This window comes from Mastigoproctus giganteus, chromosome 13 (genome assembly GCF_048544385.1).
Source record: "Mastigoproctus giganteus isolate SK-2022 chromosome 13, ASM4854438v1, whole genome shotgun sequence".
NCBI lineage: Eukaryota > Metazoa > Arthropoda > Arachnida > Uropygi > Thelyphonidae > Mastigoproctus > Mastigoproctus giganteus.
In genome coordinates, this window is record NC_143587.1 from 75,191,269 (window position 1) to 75,211,264 (window position 19,996).

At 36.2% G+C, this 19,996-nt stretch overlaps 1 protein-coding gene across 1 annotated transcript in view; it reads left to right on the plus strand.

The window, feature by feature from the left end:
• The window catches only part of LOC150076178 (ankyrin repeat, SAM and basic leucine zipper domain-containing protein 1-like), a 137,411-nt gene that overhangs the window by 37,995 nt on the left and 79,420 nt on the right, over positions 1–19,996 (plus strand). Inside the window, exons 4-5 of the mRNA XM_090387459.1 lie at positions 6,450–6,561; positions 14,373–14,484. Coding sequence (XP_090243585.1) covers positions 6,450–6,561; positions 14,373–14,484 — 224 coding nt within the window. The remainder of the gene's footprint in view (positions 1–6,449; positions 6,562–14,372; positions 14,485–19,996) is intronic.

Sequence of the window (19,996 nt, forward strand, 5' to 3'; positions counted from 1 at the left end):
TATATTGATGTAGGCATTTTAATGTGTAAATCTCTTGAGGATATAAAAGTAGTGTGGTTAATCACATTAACCAGGGTAGGACATTTCAACTATTTGGAGTTGGGGTATAACATTGATAACCTCATTTGGACAGCAGTGATCCCAGGATAACACCTGATTTGAGAAGCTAAACTCAAGATAAGTCAATATTGAAAAAAAAAAAAAAAAAAAAAACTGTAGTGTAATTTTGTTGCCCAACTGTTCTGTGACCATTCATTGGGGTTATCTCAGTGATATATAGGAAGTTTGACAGGTGACAAAATATGATATTCCATTGTATGATGGGGGTAGATAATTAAAAAAAAAAAATTTTCACACAGAAGTAGCTGTGATAGAAGGTTGAAACAAACACCATATATTACATTTTTTCAATGTAGTCACCAGACAAAATAACATATTTTTTTTTACCTCTCAGTACACTTCTGCAGGCCAGTTTTTTGTAGAAGTCTGCTGATTGTCCTTCAAACCATGACTCAGCAGCAGAAATCACTTCTTCATCAGCAGCAAAGCGTTTTTCACTAAGAAAGGACTTCAGAGCAGGAAAGAGGAAGAAATGTGAGGGTGCAAGGTCAGGGAAATAAGCAGGATGTGGGCGCCTCTGTAGCCAGGTGGGAAGGAGCAGCAGTGCATAGCACACGCTTCTTGATTAGACCGGGGTTCGAGCCCATCACCACCAAATATGGAAGATGCGGAAAGGTCAGGGAATGACCACCGCATATCCTGGAGCAATATGGCCTTAGTTGCTAATGCTCCTAAAAACCAAATAACAAACAAACAACAACAACAAGCAGGATGTGGCAATGTTTCTAACTCAAATTTGTTGTCACACCTCACTGCAGCATCTGACGAATGCACAGGGGCATTATTGTGGAGAAAGGCGCACCTTTTGACAACTTTCCCAGTCTTTTCTTTTATAGCAGCATGTAGCTTTATGAGGAGGTTGGAATAATACTTCACTGTTGCTTGCTTTTTTTTTTTTTTTTGGGCAGCGATGATTCTGCATGCTTCCACTGTTGTTTTGACATTTGTTTAGTTTTGGGATCATAGTGATGGATCCACGTTTCATCCATGGTGACTAGTTGTGAGAAAAAACTCCTCTTGCTTTTCCTGGCTCAACATTTCATGTGCATGTTGGGCCCTTTCTTTCTTCTGGTAAGGGTTAGAAGTCTGGGAACCCATCTAGCAGACACTTCACTCTTATGCTGCTGTTGGTGGATAATGTTCTCCACAAACTGTGCACTAATTTGGATCTCTGCAGCTAGTCCTTTGACACTAATACGGCAATTGTCTAGGATTAATGCCTCAATATTTGAAACTCTCTCTTCTGTTACAGCAGTTGCTGGGCATCTTGGGATTTCTTCATCGTGCACTGAGGTTCCTTCACATTTGAATTGTTTATACCAATGTACAACAACACTGTAACCTAGGCAGTCTTCTCCATAAACAGTGACCACTTTTTTTGTGGATTGGTTTGGAACTGAATCACTGGTCTATATTCCACTTTGTCCATTGTGACACTTTGCTTTGTTCGGCACTGCAAGGGAAAAAAATGAATTGTTAGTTCGAAACCAAAATTTGTGTGGTTACTATAGAGATTTCATGGTATCAGATAAATTTTTATCTTTCTATCCCAATTACTTCTGGGTGCACTCAAATCTTTTTACTCCCCCATATACAGTAGCAGTTAGGCTACTTAGTTTGAATACTGCATATAGGTTTCGAAATCTGTATTTTGGGTAGAATGTAATGGTGTTGTGAAGATCAAAAACATTAGTTGGGTGCCAAAAGGGTTTTCTTATCAAGAAAGACTTGAGTTCTGTAAATTGTGATGTCTGGAAACTAGTCATCTGTGTAAAGTCCTATTTTTTTTCTTTAAGACTCTAAAAGGATTCAGTAAATTAATTAATTGTTGATGGCATCTTTATGTTTTCACTGGAGACACACAAGGGGGCAAATATTTAAATATTTAAATTGAGATTTAAATTGAAAAGTATAGCCTTCAGTTAGAGAGCGATTGATCATTTGGAATAAGCTTCCAAACACCAGGTAGAAGTTTTCCCATTTCCCTTATTAATTTATTTAAATAAATTTAAATACAAATAATTAGAGGGAATGGGCAAATGAAATGCATAAGTATTTTTTTCTTTCCTTGAATTATTTTATCAATGCTAATGAAAATCATGGTGTTCAATGTTTGTCAAAGCATTTTTAATGATGTTTCTACAAATTAATTTGCGTAAAATTCATTGACATGTTTCTCATTTATATATTTTCTTCTGAAGACCTCAATAAAACTTTTCTTGTATATAGATTAAGGTTCTTGTTTATACTTTGGCACAACGACCAGGTTAGAGGAATTTACAATAAATCATGAATACAATTGTAAATCATATTTAGTATCTTGAGAGATTAACTTATTTTTAAATTTAATTCCTTTATGATCACAATGGATATTTCTGAATGTAAATATAATGCATTTTTTAGGAAGAATGTAGCGTTGCTAGAATGAGTACAGAGAATGGCAACAAGACTGGTGAAGGGAACAAAGGGGTGCTCTTATGAATAAAGCTTCTGGAGACTAGGCACCTGCGAGGCGATCTGATTGAGATGTATAAGGCCTTGAATGGATTGAGCAGGCTCAATGCTGATGGGATTCTTCCTCTTGCTTAGATTACAAATCTCAGGGGGCATAGATTCAAACTGAGGAAAGACAGTTGTAGAATAAATGTGCGGAAGTTTGCCTTTAGCCAGTGGGTAGCTGACTGCTAAAACAAACTTCCATCTGTTGTTGTGTAAGTTGATAGCTTAAATAAATTCAAGGCAGAACTAGACAAACATTTGGAATGAATGGATCAGTGAAATAGGAAGGGGTTTTTTTTTGGCTGATGCTGTATAAGCTTGCTTTCTTGCATCATGTGCCTCTACTAATGCTAATTTGATAAATTAACATTCTTTTCTTGATTTTCTTTTACAATTGAATGATTTGTAGAATTTCTTAATTTTATTTATTTTATTTTACAGAAAATTCAGTGGTATAATCTAAATGAGTGAAAGAGAGTATTAATATTACAGAAATACACCTAATTCTGTTTTTGCACGAACTTTTTTTACACGAATTTGATTTAACACGAATTCAAAATAAAAATTTCATTCTCTTTTTACGCGAGTCATTTTGATTTAACACGATTTCAATTAATTTTTTTTGCCTAAATTCTAAGAAAATTTTTTTTTAATTTGTGGCATATTAGTATCATTTCTATTTTACACGCACCAATAGATTGGATAACAGCTAGTGTGTGCGTTTTGAAATGCGTGCTTTTGTTTACCGATGTGTACGTCTAGATATCTATGAATCGTCAACGTTTTTATTGAATTTGGTGCACATCTACGGTATTTGTGCATTGTATCTTCGGAAGACATTTAGTAGTATTTCAAAGTGAAAGAATCTTTAGTGAAATTTGTGCACGTAAAAATTTATTAATTTTGCCGATAGTCAATAAATTGTAAGTTTACAAATTTTTCATACCTTTTTTTATTAATTATAACTGATATTTTTCGGTAGCCCTTATTAATGTCGAATAATTCGCCTATTACCAAAATGAAAAGGAAAGCGATTTCTTTGGAACTTAAAATTCAAGTTTTAGATCGTCTTGCAACTGGACAAGGGGCTACGTCTGTAGGAAAGCATTTTGGTGTACATGAAGCTACCGTAAGAACTAGTAAGAAAAATGAAGCTGCAATTAGGAAGTCGGTATGTTCTGAAACAAAAGTAAGTGTTAATTCATCATCATATACAAGAGATATTGTCAAGGAAAAAATGGAAAAGGCTCTGGTAATATTGATAGAAGACCAGTCACAAAAAAAAGTACCAGTAGATGGAAATGCCATCAAGCAAACAGCACTAAGAATTTACAGACAGATTAAAGAAAAGGAGCCAAGCACTTCATCTCAATTAAACAGAAAGTATGAATTTTCTGCGTGTACAGGTTGGATGACAGGGTTTCTTAAAAGGAATACTCTTCATAATATAAAAATTAAAGGTGAATCGGCTGCTAAAGTATTCCCGCAGGAACTTGCAAAAATTATTGAAGATGGAGGATACACTCCTGATCAAGTGTGGAATGCAGATGAAACTGGTTTCTTCTGGAAACGAATGTCGAACAGAACGTATGTAGCCAAATCGCAGAAAACTGCTGGTGGTTTTAAGGTAGCTAAGGATCGTGTGACCTTATTATTTTCCTCTAACGCTTCAGGAGATCGTATGTTGAAACCACTGCTGGTAAATCGAGCCCTAAACCCACGTTCAATGAAAGGTGTAGATATCAATAAACTACCTGTTCACTGGATGGCAAACAAGAAGGCCTGGGTGACTACTGCTATCTTTATAGAATGGTTCAACAAATGTTTCGTCCCAGAAGTCAGACGTTATATGAATTTGAAAGGTCTCGAATTTAAAGTTCTTCTGATTCTTGATAATGCACCCAGCCATCCTGTCTTGGAACACCCAAACGTACAAATTTTATTTCTGCCACCTAATACTACATCTTTGATACAACCGGTAGACCAAGGTATAATTGCGACAATTAAAACATACTACGTAAAACGAACATTCCAACACGTTTTGGACAAACTGAATGATGAAACACTAACAGTCATTGATGTGTGGAAGAAATTCTCAATTATGGATTGTATCAATCAAGTTGGATTAGTGTTAACTGAATTAAAACCAGCAACTTTAAATGCGTGTTGGAAAGCGGTTTGGCCACAATGTGTAAAAATCAAAGATCCCATCATCCTTAATAGGACCGCATTTCCCAACATCATTACAATGACACACAAAATTGGTGGAGAAGGATTCGATGATCTATCGTTTGAAGATATTGATGAATTGTTAACCGACAAAGCCCTAAGCGAAGATGAAATATTAGAGATTGTCCTTGGGACTCCTTATCCCACAGAACGTAGTGATAATGAAGAAAATGATCCTGTTCTAAATGCAGATTTAATAAAAGAAGGTCTGGAACTGGCCAGAAAATTAGGTAATCATTTTGTCAAACATGACCCTAACGAGGAACGCGCTGAGAAGTTTCAACTTGAACTGAAATTGTTGACAGCCTCTTACAGAGAATTATATAACGGCCTAACCAAAACACGAACACAACGATTAATAACTGAATTCGTTCGTAAAACAGGTGAAACATCAGCACCAGAGGAGATTCGTGCTGATTTTGCTCAAGAGATCACAGAAAGAATTTCATTAATAGAGGAAGAAGACGATGTCCACAACATTTCTAGTGATAGCAGTGATATTCCAGTCGTACGCAAACGTATGCGCCGTTTATTATCAGAAAGTGAAAATGAATAAAATTTTGTTATGTGTAAAACAGATTTTTTTTTGTTCATGAAGAATTCATTTCATATGCATACAAATTTACTTTAATACATTTTCATTACATATTATTACATGTGTATTTTGTTGAAATAAAATAATAAGCTTAAAAAGAATATTTTTATGTGTTTTTTTTTAAATTATTTTTACTGATTTTTTAGATCCGGAACCAATCTTCTTTTCTTCCATAAATACAATGTATTTTTTTACACGTATTTTTCAGGAACGTATCTATCGTGTAAAAACAGAATTAGGTGTATTGAATAAAATTCTTGATGTTTTAAAGCCTAGATTAATTTGTTTAAATTTAGATGAAATATTGTAGTGTATCACTACAGGAATTCATTAAATGCACTTAAGGTAATCTTTGCATTCCCAAATTTTTCAATGGTTGAACATTTTTATTTAATTATAAATGATTTTTCTTTCTCTCTCTCTCTCTCTCTCTCTCTCTCTCTCTCTCTCCCCCCCCCTTCCCCCTCCCTCCCTCCCTCCCTCTCTCTCTCTCTCTCCCCCCATCCTCCTCCCTTTCATAGTAATTAAAACTCTTTCACAACAGAATAGACAACTCAAATGATGCATTTATAAAGTGTGCCATGGCTTTAGAACATTTATTCATATGTGCTTATATATACGTAGACATTTTGTATTTTTTCATTTTTAAGCTTTGGTTTGATAATTAGCACAATGGTGAATTGTTATTTATTTATTTTTTTTTTTTCATAGAAATGAATTACTTTCTAATACCTCCAAATATTTTTGGCAATACTAGAAAGCTACATTTAAGAGAATTTCTAAGTAGAATAAATAATGTTTTATTTAACCTTTTTGGATGAGCATATTAAAAACGCTAAATTATGCCAAATTATGATTTGCAGAAATTCATTATTTAATGTTATGAATATAAGCCAATCATTCTTGATTTTGTCTGTCATTTTTTAAATATCTTAACTTATAATAGCTACAAAGCTATGGCATTTAAAAAAACTGTCTTGCTTTTCTTTTATTTTTATTTATTTAGACTTGTTTACACCCCTTATGGCTGCTTGTGCTTCACAAAGAAGCGAAGAGAAACTTTTATTATGTGTTAAGTATTTATTAGAAAGTGGTGCCCGAGTGAATGACCAAGAAAGGCAAGTTACAGAGGTTAATTTTTTGCTTGTTCAAAAAACTTTTGCTGTTTATAGCTGTATTTTATATAGAAAAATTAACCAATGAGAACAATGTTTAGTCAGCTGTATTAAGTTTTGTTGATATCTTAAATAATAATATTATTATCTCTTTCTTCTCCTTATGGGTTTTTATCCATTTCACAACCAGTGGTGGTACCAGGTGCTTAAGGTGATTATTGTCTGGTTACTGTTATTGGTTGAGGACCTCTCTGACTATCCTACAGGTGCTCAGGATTGTGGCTTTTTGGAGTTCCTGTAGGTGTTCTCTGGGAGGCCTATTGCTGCTAGGTTCTTATGTAGGCACATTGCTTGTTCCATATGCTACATCCCTTTGACTTCTTATCTAAGGTCTATGTACTTTTCTGATTTTTTTTTCATAGGTTTTCTATTGAGGTTGCTGATGTTGGGCACCAACAAGTGGTGATCTGTCTGATCTGTTGTATGAGACTGTCTTGTCTGTTCTTATGGTGCAATCCCAGTATAATTTGTGGGTAGGGATCTCTAGTGTGGCATGCAGTTTTTACTTGTAATACAGTATACTTTCTTAGTATACTAGTAATACCGTATACTTTCTTAGTATACTATTAATACAGTGTACTTTCGAAGAAATACCAGTATACTGGTATTTCTTCTGATTGTATTATTCTGTGACCTGGTTGCACATATCAGTGTTACCGCATCTGGGTGATCACCCTGCCTCCCACAGTGACGTGTTGGATTGTTTCTGGGATAAGATGGCATTGTTAACATGTGTTGTCTGTCGCTCTAGGGTTCATGGAAAATTATTTTCTGTAATTTTACTGGTGTTGATTACCCAGTCTTTGATGGCAAGCATGAATACCTTGATCTCGGGTAGGAAAATCCTGCTAGTGAGCCATGTGTTGAAGCCTCCTTATCCCTGTAGTATTGATGGAGGTCATAGTGCCTGCCATGTAGAGTGCCTTTGTTGCCCATTTTTGTGTCTTCATTTCTTTTGCCTGGGTGGATGGGGTCTCATCATTAAGGTCGAGTGGGATGTGCAGTTTGTATATTTTTCTTATAGTCTGTAGATTGGCACTGTTTTTTTGGAAGTAATCCTTCAGGTTTTTAATTGCTTTATTCTGTTGTTTGACAAAGTCTGTCAAAAATCTTCCAACTTCTTCCCAGGCTGTGGTCAGTCTCTCAATGGCTGCCTTTGGATGGTGTTGGTAGCTCTTCTCCATCATCATCATCATTATTGACTTTCTCCTTATGGGATTTTTTCCACTCCATGACTGGTACTGGATACAAAAGTGCATGGGGTGGTTTCTTGTGTCCGGTTACTATTATTACTATTATTATTATCACTGTTGATCAAGGAACTCTCTGACTATCCTATGGTTGTTCAGGATTATGGCTTTCTGGAGTTCCATGTAGGCATTCTCTGGGTGGCCTATTGCTGTTAGGTTCTTATGTAGGCTCTTGCCACCATGCCAGTTGTTGACACTGTAATCAGATGGTCCTTTTTTCCATATGCCACATTTCTTGGACTTCTTGTCTTAGGTCTGAATACTTCTTTTTCTCATAGCTTTTCTTGAGGTTGCTGTTGTTGGGCACTGCTATGTTGATCAGGTAGTTAACTATTTCCTTCGAATTGATGAGGGTTATGTCTGGTCTGTTGTGCGGAATCGTCTTGTCCATTATTATGGCATAGTCTCAATATAGTTTGAATAGAGATCTCTAGTATGGTCTGGAGTTTACTTGTAATACAGTACACTTTATTTGATCAACTGGTACTTTTGTGCTAGATTCTGATGTATTATCCTGGCAACCTTCTTGTTTCTAATAGTGTACTCCATCTGGGTGATCACCCTGCATCCCACAATGATGTGCTGGATTATTTCTGGGGGCAGGTGGCATCATCAACTTGTTTCATCTGTCACTCCTTGGTGATGTATTTCCTGCAGTTCCTGGTGTTGATTTTCTGGTCTTGGATGGTAAGCATGAATTTTTTCAGTTTCAGGTAAGAGCCTCCAGTTGTGAGGCATGCATTTGGAAGCCATCTTATTTATGTAGTCTGGGTGATAGTCATTGTAATGTCTACCCTGGAGTGCCTTCTCCTGTCTTTGCTTGTTCAGCCAGGCTGTATGGGTGGGTCTCCTTGTTGAGGTTGAGCAGTGTAGGGCTCACTTGATTGGCATTATGTTTTCCTGGAAGTAATCCCTCAGATTCTTAATTGCCTTCTTTTGTTTTCGATGAACTCTGTCAACTCCCCCCCCCTTGTTTTGAGGCTATGATCAATGTCTCGATACTGAACTTCAGGTTAGTCCAATCTATGTTCCTGAAGGAGTATATTAATAATAATGGGACTGCATAGTTGTTATCTCTGACCATGATCCCTCCATACAGATTTGTTTATAGCAGGCTTCTTAGTTTCTGATGGTATTTCTCAGTCGTGTGGACCTCGTTGTGTTCTCACAGTTGAGCTTGCATCATCCCCAGATATTTGTAGGTCTCTCCCTCTATAGTGGCTTCAATCTTTTCACCAGTCTTCAGCTGGTAGTTTCATCCAACTGGATTTCCCTGATGGAATCCATGGATCTTTGCATTTGTCTCGGCCAAATTGTATCATGATGTCAGTGCCGAATTCTTTGGTGATCAGGTGTAGCTCTTTGCATTGATTCTTGGTTGCTGCGTAGAGTTCGATGTCATCCATGTATATCAGATGAGAGATGGTGTACAGATTCTTCTCCCTTTCTTTAAGATTATATCCATACTTGCGCTTGTTAGGGTAGTGGACATTGGGTTGAGCTAGACAGAACCATAGTGGACTCAGACCATCTCCCTGGAACATTCCTCTTCTGATGGAGATCAGTCTGGTTATGATGTTCTTGATTGTCCTAGATTGGGGTCCTCCATTTTTCCATGGTGCTTCTAGGAAGTGTGTCAGTGTCAGGTTGAGTTTGTAGACCTTCAGTGTCAGGTTGAGTTTGTAGACCTTCAGTGTCTTTATCAGCCAGCTATTGGACACTGAGTCAGAAGCCTTGTGGTAGTATACGTAGGCCATGTACAGGCTGTGATGCTTCTTGTAGGTTTGTTTGTTAACTACTGCATCATTGGTCAATTGCTTTTTGCTCATCTGCTGCTCGTCCATTATGTTCTGGCTCTCCAAGTGGTTGATATCTTCTTGTTACGCAGTTGGTCAGAATCCTGTACATTGTTGGGAGGCAGGTGATTAGTCTATACTTCACTGGGTTTGTGGTGACTTTGTCCTTAGCCTTCAGATAAGTGATTCCTCGTGTCACGGTGCCTTATCATCTGGGGATCTGCTCTGCTTTGTGCCTGTGCGTGCAGCTGAACTTCTTGCACCAGTAGTTGTGGATGTTATCTATCCTGAGATTTGCCATTTGGGGAACTTCCTTATTGCCTATTGTACTTCTTCCTCCTAAATCTCCCATTTTGTCATCTCTTTTATGTCCTTGGTTTTCTTGCATTCTGGATCTATCCAGGGGGGCACCTCAACAGTCGTGGCTAACTTTGCTGCTTCACAGTTTGACCCAGAACTCTGTGAGTGCCTTCTGGTGTAAGGGTCCATTGCCTTCCTTCTCTTTTCTGATTTTCCTGTAGAAGGCTCTCTGTTTTTCATAAAATGCCTAGTTTGTCTGTTTTCCTCTAGGCACTCACTCTGTATTGGTGTAGTCTTGCTGAGTGCCAGGAGATTCTTCTTGAGGTGTCATAGTATTCTTTGATCCTCTGATTATAGGTCTCATGTTTGCTGTGGACACTATCTTTCTTGAGGATGGTCTTCACATTTTCTATCAAATCTTCTATTACTCCATTGGTACTGAGTCATTTTCTATTATCCCGACAAATAGGCGCCTCCGTGGGCAGGAGCAGCAGTGCGCAGCACACTCTTCTTGATTAGACCGGGGTTCGAGCCTGTGACCACCAAATACAGAGGATGCGGAAAGGTCAGGAAATGACCACTGCATATCCCCGGAGCAATGTGGCCTTAGTTGCTAATGCTCCTAAAAACCAAAACAACAACAACCGACAAATAACCATCTGTTGTTTCGTGGAAGTGTGTTATCCACATTTTTCTGTAAATTTTCCTTATCTCTGTTTACATGATCACAGTACCTGAATATCCAAATGACACCGAAATTTTGGACAGTTTCAAAAAAAAGAAAAGAAAAAATTCAAATTTAAGAACTAGTGACAATACCGATGACGAGAGATGGAAAACGAAGACTACGAAGGTATTAAACTATAGAAAAAATATATACAGAATATTTCCGTCTATTATGCCTTTGGTGCAGTTTAATCAAAAGCATCAGTACTGCAGATTCATCTTCTTTATTGTGAATATCATGGTGATAACTTCCTGAATGCTGTTTTGAGATTATTGATATTGAGATAAGCAGCTTGTGCATGCCTGACCATTCGGCAAGAACCTTGTTGGCTTGTACTTCCAAAGAGAGGGATTTAGGATAGCATAGCGATAGAAGGGAAATTCATCAACATCCACTCATGGAGAACCATGTTCCATGTAGCAGGACTGAGTATGGAACCCTGAGGATAGCTTCTTGTGATTCTTCTTGATATTTGGTGGAGCTTGGTACAGATGTAGGCTTTCCCATGGGAGAAATAATCAGATAGAGGCACTGGTAGATCTGGGAGCAGATTACTGATTTGTCTTATAATACTGGGCCACTATACAGCATCAAATTCTCCCTGAAAATCTATAAAAATGGCCATGATGTAGGTCAGATGCTTTGCCTGGAAATAGTGTCAGTGGTTGATTTCCCTTGTTTATAGCCATGTTGGTTAGGAGTGCAGAAGTCCTTCTGCTCAGAAGGAGTTGCTCAAATGCCTTTCGAAGGATTGAGAGAAGGGCAGCGGGATGGAATGCTTATGAGGCATCAGGAGGATGAGGAAGGTCTTTTGGAATAAGCCTATTGTTGGCATGCTTTCATCTGGTCAGGAAGAGTCCTTCAGAGCCAGGAGTTAGGACTAAATTAGAGTTAATCTTCTCACAATCTTTTAATGGCCTCTCCTCCAATAAGGTCAAGACTTGGGATCTTGCCACGCTTAATTGTGTGCTAATAGCCTAATAACCATAGCATTCCAGGTGTGGTTCTCAGTAAAATATCAGATCAGTAACAACATAGTTAATGATATCAGTGCTGTCCAGTTTATTGCATACGATTCTTTTGTAGACAGCTCTGCAGGGACAGTTATTCCCTTCAGTTTTCACACTTTCTGTTTGTGTGTGTATATCAGGGTGCATTGCGTGTGGAGCTTAAAATTTTTCTTTTGATGGTTTCTATCTCATGCTGTGGTCCTGTTCTATACGTTCTACACTTCTTCTGATAATTTTTCCTGGACCTATGGAGAACATTGTTCAGGGTGGGGAGTTCATGAGTGGGTCTACCGTGGGGGATGGGGGCCAACCTTTCTGTACTATTTTAACAATATTTGTTTGTATTGTTCCGATGGATGTGAATTTACTGTATCTAAAAGGATTTGGTTAATGATTTCCAGTTTGCTGTTTTGACAGTGAATCTTATGTTGTGTGGAGGGTGACTTGGCGAAGCCTGCCTGTTTGTCCTAAGTAATAAGATTGGGAAAACCATCCTACAAATAACTGTTTTTTCTGAGTTAGTTCTTTTTTAACATGAATTTAAGTCTCAATAACCCAATTAAAGTTGTCCCTAGTTTTGGTCTTAATGGAATATTGGACTCTTATTTCATCTGTTGCTTCTTTTTTGGTTATGATATCCTTTAGGGGCTAAGGTAAAGAAAGCCAGCATGAGAATCATAGGAAACTTTTACTGGTCAAAGGCATTTCTCGGTACCACAGCTTCTCCCTGCATTCTCTGTAAACAGATGTTGCATGTTATCGGTAGTGGCGATAGAAGTCGATAACGATGTATTGATTAGTTTTTTCTTATTATTAAAAGCAGATTATCGGAGTTCGTGAGTGGGCTGAAATTTACTTATGAGTACACCCTTCAGACTGCCTCAGTCTTAGGGTGTTTATCCCCACTTCTCACTGTTTTAACCCAATACGAAAACGACTTCTATAGACAGCGAGTGTTATCGGTAGTTGCAGTAGAAGTCGTTTTCCTGTTGGGTTAAAACAGCGGGAAGGAGGGATAAACTGGGGCAGTCTGGAGGGTATACCCATAAGTAAATTTCAGCCGCCTTTGTGGCTGAAACAAATAATACCCCAGAGTAATGTACCAGCTGTGCGGTACTATACTCAGGGTAGTGGAGAATGAAAAAGACCTGGGGATAATTGTGCAGTCAGATATGTAGTTTTCTGAGCAGTGCAGACAGCCAGCCAAAGCAGCTCATGGAGTCTTGTCAATGATATACAGGAATTTTACTAGCAGGGAAAAGATGATTATCCCTTTGTATAAGGCAATGGTCAGGCCGCACTTTGAGTACTGCATACAAGTCTAAGAGCCTCATTTTAGGAAGGATGTAGAGCTGCTGGAACGAGTACAAAAAAGAGTAACAAGATTTATGAGGGGGAACAAAGGGTTGCTCTTTCCAAGAAAGGCTTAAATTCTGCAAATTGCAGCATCTGAAGACTGGGGACCTGCGAGGGTGATCGGATTGAGATGTATAATGCCTTGAGCGGTTTGAACAAGTTCATTAATAATATCAGTTTGATTATATTGCATTCTTCCTGGGTTTCTACCCATTTCAATAATGTTCCTTTTCGTTGATATTTTAGCATAAAAAAAACTGAGAAAAATAATAAATCGCACAGTTTTGGGACAATATTATTCTTATCGAATCTGGAGCTAAACTAAACATAATATGAAATGAAGAGAACAAAAAATGTCATAGAAAATTGGATTCACGGAAGCGAATGACTAAATTATATCACTCATGGTTTCCGCGAAAACCTATTAGTCCTAATCAGACATTTCACCAGTTATACAATGTAAAAAAAAAAACAGACCAAAATACTCTCGTAACATAATAATAAACATTTGTTTCAAATACTACCATTAATAAAAAAATGAAGAAAAATCAGCTTTTCAAATTATTCTGGATAACTGATATTCTACTGTATTTTACTATTTCTCAGAAAAATAACAGGTATATAAAATTGTAGCAAATTCATTAAAAATGAGCATTTTAAAGTTTAAATTTATACAATTCAGAAAGTTATTGTCTATACAAGCAAAAATAACTTGATTTAACCAGTGCAAGATTGAAGACTAGTGTTTTTCTTTGAACTTTTCTTGTGTGACAGTTTAGTGTCTGATTCTGCCAAAACCCTGTTTGCCTTTCAAGGACAGTACAAAGTTTTCTTCTATGGCATTGCAATTTTTTGCATATGGTGGCACTGCACACCATTGAGATTAAAGTTGGGGGATGGAGAATAGGGTGGCTTTTCATTTTCATGGGATTGGCAATAACAAATGTATTGTTGAACTTATATTTTGCAAGTACTGCAGCTTAGCATTGGATGCCCTAACTTGCTTCTCAGAGATTAAACAAAACAGTCACATTTACTTAATAATACATGAATTCGGTAAAGACAAATTTATGCGCAGTGCACGCACACACCACACACACTTGGAATATGGTGATGTGAACAAAGAACAGCTCTTTGTTTCACATAGTAAAAAAAAAATTTTTTTTGCAAGTTACAATTGAATCTACAATGAAGAAAAAAAAGTAATAGGTGATTATAAAAATGTAATGTAGACTTAAGGATGAAATTTAGTATTTTTTATTGATTGATATTTATTAGTATTTTTTTTTTTATTCAATAATGATTATTGTTCTAGGTACCATACGACACCATTAATATTTGCTACAGTTGAAGACCATTTAGAAATAGTTAGAGAGCTCTTGAAACAAGGAGCTGATATTAATATGCAGGATAATAGAGGCAAAACGGTATGTTATAGTTTTTAGTGAAATACTTTGCAATATATTGGAAAAAGTCATCACAACACAAAATGTAGCAATGAAGATAAGCAACACTTCATTGCTCCATTATGTAAGTATGCTTATTTTCACCGTACACACATATCAATCTCTCTCTTGCTGTTTTCAGCGGACATTAAAATAAAGTTAAAATAGCTACTTAAAAAATTTACAGTACTAATCTCATAATATAGAAACATTATATTAAACAAAAAATAGCTTAGCTGGGAGGTTGACCGTGCTAAAGCTTACAGTACGCCCAAGATTTTAAGTATTTCCTTCCATAAAAGTAATCCATTAGGAGTTGTCAGGAGCTCGTGACGGCCTGTTTCAACTGGGCCATTGTTGAGGATAGTTTTTAAATACTCATAAATTGCCCTAGTGCAGAGGTTCCTAAAATGTGGAGTGCATTTGGATTTTAGGGAGGGAGGTATATGTTTTTATGAAACACATTTTGTTACAAAAATATCAACAAACCATCTGAGTAATTGAGGATGTTTTGTCCATATTTTGAAGTGTCTCTTTTTTTTCAATCTTTGAGATTAAAGTATTGAAGTGTATATTAATTTGTGAAAGTATATAAATCTGTTTATTTGCTCTTGTTCAGGAATATTGGGGGGGTGAATTTTATGAAATATTTTAAGAATGCAAGGATGAAATATTTTAGGAAATGCAAGGATGAAATATTTTAGGAAATGCAAGGATGAAATATTTTAGGAAATGCAAGGATGAAATATTTTAGGGAATGAAGTTATAAAAGTAAGGGAACTTCTGCCCTACTATACTGCATCAAGGAGTCCATGCATTTAAGCTATGAGAAATATTTTGTCAAGCTAGTTTATAAATTAATGTTGTGTGTATATTCTTCATTTGAAAACATTTTGTGGAGTTTAAAGTAATAAAATAATACTGACACCGAAAAGACACATTAATGATATATGCAGGAAGCTTTCTCGATAATAAGTTTACATGCTTGGAATAGGAGGAGTAAATGTATGGTAGTGTAAAGCATAACTTCAAAAGTAAATAACTTCTAAGTCCATCACTTTACAGCATTTTAATCAGTTTTTTTTTTTTTTTTTTTTTTTACTGATCATATAGCTGGGTTTAGTATTTAAATTAAGTATTTGAATTATCAAAAACAACAGATGAATATTCATTCTTTATGGTAATTTCTAGTGCCGAAACCCAGCATTGTAGGTAAGCATTTATTTTTTTTTGTGGAACTGTAAATAGCATAATTAAATAAATATAAACCACAATATATATCATATAATAAATAATAATTGTAGTTTTTTTTTTATTTGGTATAAATTGTATTTACTGGCACTTAAAGCTGCTAAATCCTAATGGTAGTGGGAATTTCTCATTTATCATGCATTGGAATCTGGTGGTAGCAATAATATATAGATGAGATTTTCTTACACTGGTGATCTGCTTCATCCCTGAATTCAACTTGAATCATATTCATACTGTAAATGCTATCATTTGAGGCCACTATATTAGGTTGTTTCCAGTAATAACATCTTCATTGTTAATACTGATTAACTTCCATATTAATTGGTCTAAGCTGACATACAATGGTCAAAGGATGTACAGGAATAGCAGTACAGTTTAATGGGTGGCTCGGGAAAAAAAAATAAAGAAATGGTCACCGCGGAAATAATTTTATGACATATGTAACAGTTAGTGTGACCTGGTTGCACTGTTAGATCCAAAGAACAAACAATAGAACTCTGTATGGAAAAAGAAAGCAAAGGTGTTGTAAGGTACAGTCATAACGTTTTTTTTTTTTTTTTTATATCTCTTCAAACAGGCCTCTGAGGTTGGGTATGTTCATATTGTAGTTTTAAATGTTTTTCACCAACCTTATGTAGAAATAAAACACAAAGAAAACAAAAACTGGAATCTTGATAACTGTATTTATAATAAGTTATATTTGTCTGTATTTACAATAAATTATATTTAACTTTACAACTAAAATATATACATATAAAATATACATTAAAATATACTGGGTTAAGAACAATAAAATACATTAAAATATACTGGGTTAAGAACAATAAAATACATTAAAATATACTGGGTTAAGAACAATAAAATACATTAAAATATACTAAATTAAAATTGATAAAACCAAAGCTTTCGAAGGCTCCTGCCTTCTTCTTCAGCGGTATTTTCTCCCCGGACGAGGCTATCATCACCGATCGGGCGAATAAGTTCTGGGACCGGAAGTGGCTTGAGAGTTTGCGGATCTGTTCCACAGTGAACATTAATAGAGATAGAGGAATGCGGATCCATCCCCTCTTTGAGGCTACTATCCTCAGAAGGGATGAACGGTTCCACATGACCCACTCTCGAGCCACTTCCGATTCCGTAACACAAGAGAACGGAACACGTGGGAATGAAACACGTGATGAGTACCGTGAACCTGCTGGTATTTAAAGACGCACCGCAGAACAAAGAAAATACCGCTGAAGAAGAAGGCAGGAGCCTTCGAAAGCTTTGGTTTTATCGATTTTAATTTAGTATATTTTAATGTATTTTATTGTTCTTAACCCAGTATATTTTAATGTATATTTTATATGTATATATTTTAGTTGTAAAGTTAAATATAATTTATTGTAAATACAGACAAATATAACTTATTATAAATACAGTTATCAAGATTCCAGTTTTTGTTTTCTTTTGTGTTTTATTTCTACATAAGGTTGGTGAAAAACATTTAAAACTACAATATTTTTTTTTATATCATTTGTGATATCCAAAGAAAATTATAGTTAAACAATGAGGTGTTAGTGAAGCGGCATTAGAAACCATCTGCACTAACACCAAGAAGATTAAGCCAAGCTGTGCAGATGCAACATATCTATGTTCAAAACGAGTCATCGCCCATGAACATGGGTGATGCCTTGCTTGATGAAGACCGTTTGTGACCTGAATGGAAAAACCTAGTGAGAAGGAATTCATTGGCCAACTTCATAACTATAAGAGTAAGCGCTTACAGTTTTTTAAAGACTGGAATCAAGATCACCCTGAGGAAACTTAGGTGGAATTCATAGTGGGCATTAGCTAGTTCAATCACTTTTAAAGCTCAACAGCTTCACAACATATAGTTTACAGGAGAACCTGCTGGCTTTTTTTTTTTTACAAGTTAAAAAAGAATGCTTTAGCCAAGGTATTGATAAAAGTAAATATATATTGATTATGTTAGGGTGCTGGAATGCATTCCCTCTATTTGTGTTACTTTATTATTTTTTTTTTTTTTTTTGAGAAATTGAAATTCATGTTTGACTAATATGATTTCACTTTACACAAAAAATTTTTAAGAATGAAACAGTCATGTTAGTTGGGGAGTGGGTTAGTAAATTTGTACATTCCTTTATATTTGCATATGTGAATCTGTATGCTTATTTAATATTTTCTCCTTTAGGGTGATTGCACTTTATTTGGACTCTAGGCACACATACCTAGCCATTGAGTTATTAATTCATTTAGTTGTCTTTCTTTTTCAGTTAAACAAACACATGTACTTAAATTAATAAAGTTCTTCACTCAGAATTGATAAATTTAATATATATGTGATGACTGAAAAGGAATTATCATAAATTAAGAAAAAAATCTTTCAAATGTTTCTAATTTGTTAGTCTATAGAACTGTTTTTTTATCTTGAGGTTTCAGGCTTCAAATTGAATCGTGTTCACATTGCACGAATATTGAAGATTTCAGGTCTTTTGATTAATGGTTACAGAAATTTAATACTCCTCATGGGCTCTCTTTCAAAAAAGTACATTGAAAGGGCAGCCTTTTCCACTGAAGCTATGAAGAAATCAAAGGAGAATCATTTAAAATATTTTTATTAACACACAAGAACATCTTCAATGCTGAAAAAAACTGGAATTTTTTTTAAGTTGCTACCAGACAAAATTCTTACATTTAAAGGTGAGAAATGTAGTGGTGGAAAACGGCAAAACAATGTATTACCATTCTCCTACTGGCAAACACCTTCAACACAGAAAAGGTTCTTCTCTTAATTATTAAGAAGCCTGATGTTTTAAAAGTTTGAAGACATTGGTAACCATGTATTGAGCAAACCAAACGGCTTGGATGCAATCAAAAATCTATGAAGAATAGATCTCAAGATTAGTTGGAAGAATAGAAAAATTTTGCTTTTTGTGGATACTGCACTCCTCATTGCCAAGTGAATTCAAGGCTTTATACACCTGAATCAGATCACCTCGCAGGTGCCTAGTCTCCAGACAGTGTAATTTGCAAAACTTAAGCCTTTCTTCGTAAGAGCAACCCTTTGTTCTATTCACTAATCTTGTTGCCCTTCTCTGTACTCGTTCCAACAGCTCATCCTTCTTTAAGTGAGGCCTCCAGACCTGTATACAGTATTCAAGGTGTGGCCTGACCATTGCCTTATACAAGGGGATAATTACCTCCTTATCCTTCTAGAAAAATTCCTGTATATCATTGACAAGACACCATGGGCTACTCTTGCAAGCCGTCTGCACTGCTCAGAAAACTTCATATCTGCCTGCACAATTACTCCCAGGTCCTTTTCATTCTCTACCACTGTCAGCGTAGTACCACAGAGTTGATATGTTACTCTGGGGTTACTGGTTCCATATGTAGTACTTTACATTTGTCAGTGTTAAACTTCATTTGCCACCTCTCAGCCCAATCTGCTCAACCTTTCCAGATCCTGTTGCAGCAGCGTACTGTTATTAGTGGCCTTATCAACCCTGCCAACCTTCTTATTGTCTCAAACTTGGACATCGAGCTTGATATACCATCATCAATATCATTTATAAATACAGAAAACAACAATGGACCGAACACCGAACCCTGAGGGACTCCACTAATAACATTAGTCCACCATAAGCAGTGACCATTGATTACCACTCTGTCTTCTCCCACTCAAACATCCCTTTATCCATAACAGCAATTCGCCTCCAATGCCACACTGCTCCAATTTGTTCAGCAGACTTCCTTATGCAACAATATCAAAAGCCTTTCTAAGATTCAAATATATGATATCAAAGTTATTCCCTGCATCCAGTTCCTTTGTGACCACATCATAGTATCCAATCAAATCGATCAGGCAAGACTGTCCCTTAACAAAACCATGCTGTGTCCGAGCTATATACTTTTTTTCTGAAAATATGCCTTGGATGGTGTGTCCTATGTGCGGAAGTGAGCCCTCCCGCATCGGGGCAAACGGGCAGATTGTATTTCACTGTTCGGTCAATAATTTCATTTCTGAAGGATAACAGGACACCCTAGAGCAGTGGTCTCAAACTCAAATTGCATGAGGGCCGAATGCACAATCTGAAAGCAGCTGACGGGCCGTACGTTAGTTTGTCCCCATCTATATAGCAATATGAACTGCGCAGTTGTGCATCCAGCTAACCAACTAGTGACTGACTCAAGGAAAATATATATCAGAAGTGCCAACTCAATAGAAAAAATCAGAAAC